This window comes from Harpia harpyja, chromosome 10 (genome assembly GCF_026419915.1).
Source record: "Harpia harpyja isolate bHarHar1 chromosome 10, bHarHar1 primary haplotype, whole genome shotgun sequence".
Classification (NCBI taxonomy): Eukaryota; Metazoa; Chordata; class Aves; order Accipitriformes; family Accipitridae; genus Harpia; species Harpia harpyja.
Window position 1 is genome coordinate 8,998,013 of NC_068949.1, and position 6,293 is coordinate 9,004,305.

The 6,293-nt window shown below is 51.4% G+C and overlaps 1 protein-coding gene across 4 annotated transcripts in view; it reads left to right on the forward strand.

The window, feature by feature from the left end:
* Window positions 1–4,092, forward strand: part of PAPSS2 (3'-phosphoadenosine 5'-phosphosulfate synthase 2) — a 28,322-nt gene extending 24,230 nt beyond the window's left edge. For all 4 annotated transcript variants that reach the window (XM_052798695.1, XM_052798697.1, XM_052798694.1 and 1 more), the window contains 4 exons: window positions 892–1,027; window positions 1,841–2,109; window positions 2,855–3,084; window positions 3,587–4,092. In XM_052798695.1, the coding sequence (XP_052654655.1) occupies window positions 892–1,027; window positions 1,841–2,109; window positions 2,855–3,084; window positions 3,587–3,728 (777 nt within the window). In that variant the 3' untranslated portion in view covers window positions 3,729–4,092. The remainder of the gene's footprint in view (window positions 1–891; window positions 1,028–1,840; window positions 2,110–2,854; window positions 3,085–3,586) is intronic.
* The last annotated feature ends 2,201 nt before the right edge of the window (window positions 4,093–6,293 follow it).

The window sequence follows — 6,293 nt, forward strand, 5'->3', positions numbered from 1 at the left end:
TGCCAGCTTCTCACTGGGAACCATTGTGTCCCAAGCAGGCAGGACTGAATTTTTAGGCTTGTGAGTTAATGCTGCGCTTGCTGCTTAACAGGAGCATCAGATAACAAGCACGAGGTGAAAGGGAAAATGAGCATGCTGCTGAGGAGCTGCTCCTTTCATTCACTCATCTTCACCGGTGTGCCTACACGACCACCAACTTAGCCCTCAAAGTTTTCTGGCGCTTGGGGTGTAACGGTCTCAGTGATGCTGCCAAACATGAATGCTGCAGATCGCTGACTCATGCTCCTTTTAGCTGTGTTTTACTCCTCAATTTGGCTGTTTTGTACAGGCAGCCAACAAGGGTGTTATATTTTTACAGCTTATCTCTTCCCATTTACTCTCTGGCAGTACAAAGAACATCATCCCTTAGAAAGGGAGAGTTCCAGGTTACACCGAGTGACTTGAGCTGTCTGCTTAAAAAAGCTAAAGCTGTGTTAATTCTTTTCCCCTACCTTAAAATACCTCTTTTAATTGTGCAGCAGCAGTTGCTCACCTTGCAACAGGCTTATTCCTCCTGCATATTCCCAGGAGGAGAGAGCAAAGAGTGAGGTGGAGGAAGGTCTTATGCCATAACTTGCAGACCCCTGGCTGTCAGAGAGAGGAGTCCAGCACCCAGATGGGTGCAGTGGTAGGGCCTTGGTTACTGATGCCTCACCTTATGGGGTTGCACTGCTCACAATGTTCAGTTCACGTGGTCCCTGTAAGAATGTTGTCCACCTACAGTGTGCTGAACAAGAAGGGAAGATCACGCTGCAAGGGGAGTCAAGCCTAACACTTTTCAAAGGAGACTGGGAGAGGGAAGAGGAGATATTTTGCTGTCCCCTCTGTAATGCATGTGTGCATAATTCACAGATGGTGATGGAGAGCGGAGACTGGCTGGTTGGTGGAGACCTCCTCGTGCTGGAGAAGATCAAATGGAATGACGGGCTGGACCAGTACCGCCTGACACCGCTTGCTCTCAAGCAGAAGTTCAGAGAAATGAATGCTGGTGGGTGCCCTGGGTTAGCACCAGTGACATGGCTCTTCTTGCCCTACGTGGCATTGGGAGATTTGTGTGATCTGTGATTACTTGCTTTCAAGCTCACAGCACTTGCCAAACTGCTTCTCTGTGCTCCCAAAATGGGACTATTCAGGTGGGGTGAGCAGTAAGAGGGGCACAGGGCATGGCACAAAAAGTGGCGCAGGGTCTCCTTGGTTAAGGACGGTGCTTGTGATGGGCTTCGTCCTCAATAGGCCTCTCCAAGCATGGGACTGGAAAGTGTTGAGTGTCTGAGTGTCCTTTTTGTGTCCTCCCTGGCAGGTCAGAGCCTCTCTTTCTGCACCCCAGGCATTTAAAGCCCTGCGCTGATGTGCTTGACCTTCACGCTCAGGTGTCTTCTCCCAGGTGTCTATCCCTGCAGGCTGGCAGGCGTCAGACACCTACCTTCACTTTGGGGAGAGAGCGTTGGCCTTCCTGATGGTGGCATGTAGCTTGGAGAGGTGGCAGGTCACTTAAGAAGTCAGGGAACTCGGTGGAGGTGTCCAGTGGCGTGTAAAAACATTGTAGGAGAACTGATAGGACTGAAATTGGCCCCAAAGGAAGGATGTGCGGTGCAAATAAACTTGGCAGAGTGATGAAGAGACACTGTGCATGTATGAAACACTCATCTAAGGTATTTAAGGCCTCACTCACATGAAGATAGGACACAGATCTAACAAAGTACATATCTTATGACCGTGCTGAAATGTATAGTGTGTAAATGAAGCTGCAGGGTCTGATGGTCAGCGCAAGCCTGTGACCCTCTGAATCTTTCCCTTTTAGATGCGGTCTTTGCATTTCAGCTGCGCAACCCCGTCCACAACGGGCACGCCCTGCTCATGCAGGACACGCGGCGCCAGCTTCTGGAGAGGGGTTACAAAAACCCTGTGCTTCTCCTGCACCCCCTGGGAGGATGGACCAAAGATGACGATGTCCCGCTGGAGTGGCGGATGAAGCAGCACGCAGCGGTGCTGGAGGAGCAAGTCCTGGACCCCAAGTCGACCGTCGTTGCCATCTTCCCCTCTCCCATGCTCTATGCTGGCCCCACAGAGGTAACGTAGGTGTTAGCTGCTCACCACGACAAGGCATGAAGCCTGTCCGTGGGGATGCCTGCTGCCAGCTTGCCCACGCAGCTCCAGAAAGCCACGGGGGAGTTGGTAGCCATTCCATCGCTACTAGCTCCCACCATGGTTTGCCTGCAGCTTGCTACAGCAGCTGTCTCCCAGCAGAGCTCGGCTCCGTGGGCTCCCGTGCTTTCACAGGCTGTGTGGAAAGCTGGGGAGAAGGGGGCTAGAAACAAACGTCACCGCTGTGACCTTTTTCTCTGTTGGGCAGAAACACTCATTTGTTTTCTCCCAGTGGCTTCCCTTCTGTCCCTAAATCGGTGGGATGAAAGCGGTAGACACTGAACCTCCCCTGGAGGAGGAAGGAGAGGGATGCGTGGGCAGCCTTTGCCTGTGCGGGGCTCAATGGCTAGTGGGCACTGTCTTTGCATGTTCAAAAAGCAAACCACTACCTCTGCTGCCAAATTGGAACAAGACCAGTTCCCATCCCCAGTGTTTCCCTTGAAATACATGTCCTTAGGAGAACCATGATGTTGCATCAGGTCCATCAGTGGAAGACGAGTCTGAGCGGCCTGATTGCTGTGAGAAACTGCAGCAAGGCTGCTGACGTGTCTCCTTCCTTCCTTCCTTCCTTCCTGCATGTGGATCACCAGGATCTGTTTTGCAGCCTAGGGTGGGCGGCTCAGTTGCTGCTCAGCCCTCAGCCAGTGCTCCTTGTGTCTCTCCTTTGCAGGTGCAGTGGCACTGCCGAGCTCGCATGATTGCCGGGGCCAATTTCTACATCGTGGGGCGCGACCCTGCAGGCATGCCTCACCCCGAGACCAAGAAGGACCTCTACGAGCCCACGCAGGGAGGGAAGGTCCTCAGCATGGCGCCGGGCCTGACCTCGGTGGAAATCATCCCCTTCCGGGTGGCTGCTTACAATAAATTGAAAAGGGCAATGGATTTTTATGACCCAAGAAGGTAACACAGGCAGCAGCGTCACCATTTCTTCAGCCTACACAGCTCATGCGGTTTGCGATCGTGTCTGGCTTGCGGATTGCCAGGGGAGAGGGAAAAGCAGTTGGTGTTCCTCTTGAGGAGAGAAATGGGGGAAGAACCTGTGAAAGCCACCCACTGCCCCCTCCAAAAGCTGACACCGTGTCAAGGATAGGTCACATGAAGCTAAAGATGTGCCTTTGTAGCCACCAGGGAGGATGAGAAACAGTTTGGGGACTAAGTGGCAGTAGAAATACAGCCTCTGGCAGCTGGAGAAGCATGTTATGTACAACTCCAGCTCCTCTCGAAAGAGGAACCCCATTGCTACTGACTGTAAACCCAGGTGTGAAGCCGCAGGCGGGTGCTGCTGGTGCGTGCCACCGGTGCCGGGAGGTTTCCAACCACACACTTGGCACGGCAGAGCAGCTGTGCTGGGGACAACTCGGGCCGGTTGTGCTGATTTCACCCCTGTCTCTGTTTTGCGCAGGCACAACGATTTTGACTTCATCTCGGGAACACGCATGAGGAAGCTTGCTCGTGAAGGTGAAAATCCACCAGACGGCTTCATGGCCCCCAAAGCTTGGAAAGTCCTAACCGAGTACTACCAGTCGCTGGAAAAAAATAATTAACACTACTCCTCCTCCCTAGAAATACTTGTATTAAGAGTGAGCAATGATTGATTGATTCCCTATGACACAGATCAGTTGCGTGGCATTTCCAATGCTCTGACTGTAGGATTTTCCTACCTGGGTCAGAGAGTATTTTACTAATCAGAAATACTTTGAGCCTGGTCCTTCTCCCCTTGAAGCTGCTGGAAGCGTCCCAGTGGAGCTGGAAGGGAAGGGCAGCGGGCCCTTCATTCCCAGCTGAGCGCGGCTGCAGGAAGCTGAGCACAGCCCCTGGATGGGCCAGCTGCATCGTTCTGGTGCCACCAGGGCCATGCACCAGCCCCCAGTGCAGAGCTGGGACCTCAGCACCAGAATAAAAACATGTCTGTCCCCTGCGTGGAGCAAAAATGAAGAAGTGCCTTTCCACTACCCCTCGCCCAGCACTGCCCAAAGAGGCAGGAGCAGCTGCTGAAGAGAGGAGCAGTTGCTGCTGCCAAGGTGGGAGGGGGAAACGGGCACTCAATGCTTGGATCCAGTCACTGCCCTCCAGGTTGTGCCTTTGACAATTTTTGCTAACAGCGGGATTTTTTTTAATGCCCTTTTTTTAAAAGGATTTTTTTTTTAATCAGCCTTGACTATCACCAGTTCCTTGTGGCCAAGACAATTGCTTACTGTTCTTCCTTGCTTCCTCCTGCTTGACCTCTCTGGTCAAAACAAAACCTGGGCTGAGCATTATTGGTGCTCTGAGTTCAGCTTTCTGTGGGGACTCTGCTGTGGTGATCCCTGAGCTCCCAGCCTGGTGGGCCCATGGGCCGGGGAAGCTGTCCTGGGAGGCACTGTAAAGTCCAGGAGATCTCTGAGAAAGCTCAGGGCAGCAAGCTAAAACTGGGCATGCTGTTTACATGCTTTCGTGGGTATCCTTCCACCTGCCAGGATCGGATCCCCCTTTCCTCTGCCCACGCTCCTCCCATCCAAAAGGTGAATTAAAGGCAAAACAGCAAAATCATGGTGTGAGGTGGATCTGAGCGGCTGTACCTGGTAAACCAGGTGAGAGATGGCTCAAGCACTTGCCTTCATCCATACCCGTAGCCCTGTGTGGGTATAGGTGACCTGATTTTACTTTTTATCTGCGGGATGGTGATGCTGGCTCCAGCTGGGGGACAGCCAGAGGATGACAGAAAAGTTCTTGGGTCCCCCCCCAGCCACGTGGGGTGCTGCTGTGTGAGGGGCGATGGTGCCGAGCCAAGAGCTGCTCTCGGCTCTGGCTGGTGGAAAGTTACTGCAGACCTTGCCTTCTTTTTTTTCCTCCCTGAAGTGGACTTTGCCGCTGTGCGTGATGTGAGGCTTTTCTGCTGACTCGCAGCTCTTGTGGTGACCTCTGACGGGGCTGAGTGGCGTGACTGAACACCGAAGCTCTCCCTGTTCCCATCCGCGTCTCACCCGGAGCACGTCCCACCGGGACCAGTGCATGTCTCGGGGGTGGTTGAGGTTTGAGCGCAATGCCCTGTGTGGCTGGGAGCCCCTCAGCTGCCTGCCTGCCCCTGCCTGTGCCTCGGCATCCTGCCTGTGGTCAGAGGAGGCTTTCCCAAGGAAAGGGCTGATCCTGCGGCCCCACTGTGCTGGTGTGAGGTTTGGGGGGGGGGGGGAAGACAGCTATGCACTTGTTAGTTATTGCAATAACCTGAACTGATGATCTTTTTGTACTCGTCTTTTTTTAGTAGACGCCCGAGGACCGGTCAGAATGTGTTTCAAATGAAATGGAAATAGCATTCTCCTCTTCTTGTACTTCAGTTTTAATTACAGATGGATCTACGCTCAGTAAAAACAATCGTGCTTCCGCTTGTAACTTAGGATAGTGAGCTACATTCGCAAGCTAAAACCTGTTTTGCTGTGTCCATGGTACAGGGTCCGACACTACGTGTGCGATTGGGAATATTTTTGCAAAAAGGTTTTTTCATTTGTCAGCTGGTTTAGGGGGTTTTTTGTATTTTTTTTTTTTTTTTAAGTATCCCGAGCAAAGAGCCCAAAGCTGTATTATACCTCAAGAAAAATGCTGCAACGCCCATGGAAGTAGCACCAGTGCCTTTTACACTCAGGCCCTCTGGCAGGGACCTGGAAGACAAAAGCAATACTCAAATTTTGCAAATTGCAATATTTGTCATTTTTAAGTAGTGAAATAGTGCTGTCGCAGCTCCTCTTAAAATAATCAAAAGGCTAAAAACCCCCCCGCAGTAAATCCAAATGGTTACAGCAAAACACAAATGTTTTGTATTATTATCCTTTTCAAATAGTGTAGTGTACTGATTACCTCTGATAAACCTAGAGTATGTGGACTAGTTTTTTTATAGTGTATTTATTAAAGACATGAGACTGGAATTTGTACCTCAGCTGATGCATCTCATGATTTAATATATTCTGAACTTGATACTCTGCTACAAAACACTCACTTTTAGTACAAATAAATATTTATACATGTAACTAATTCTCACTTTGTAATTTTTGGGGGGGCGGAATTACAACCACGTGGTTCATCTGGTGCTGTGACAGGTCTGTAGCAGTGGGAGCCCCTGCCCGGTTCCAGCCTTG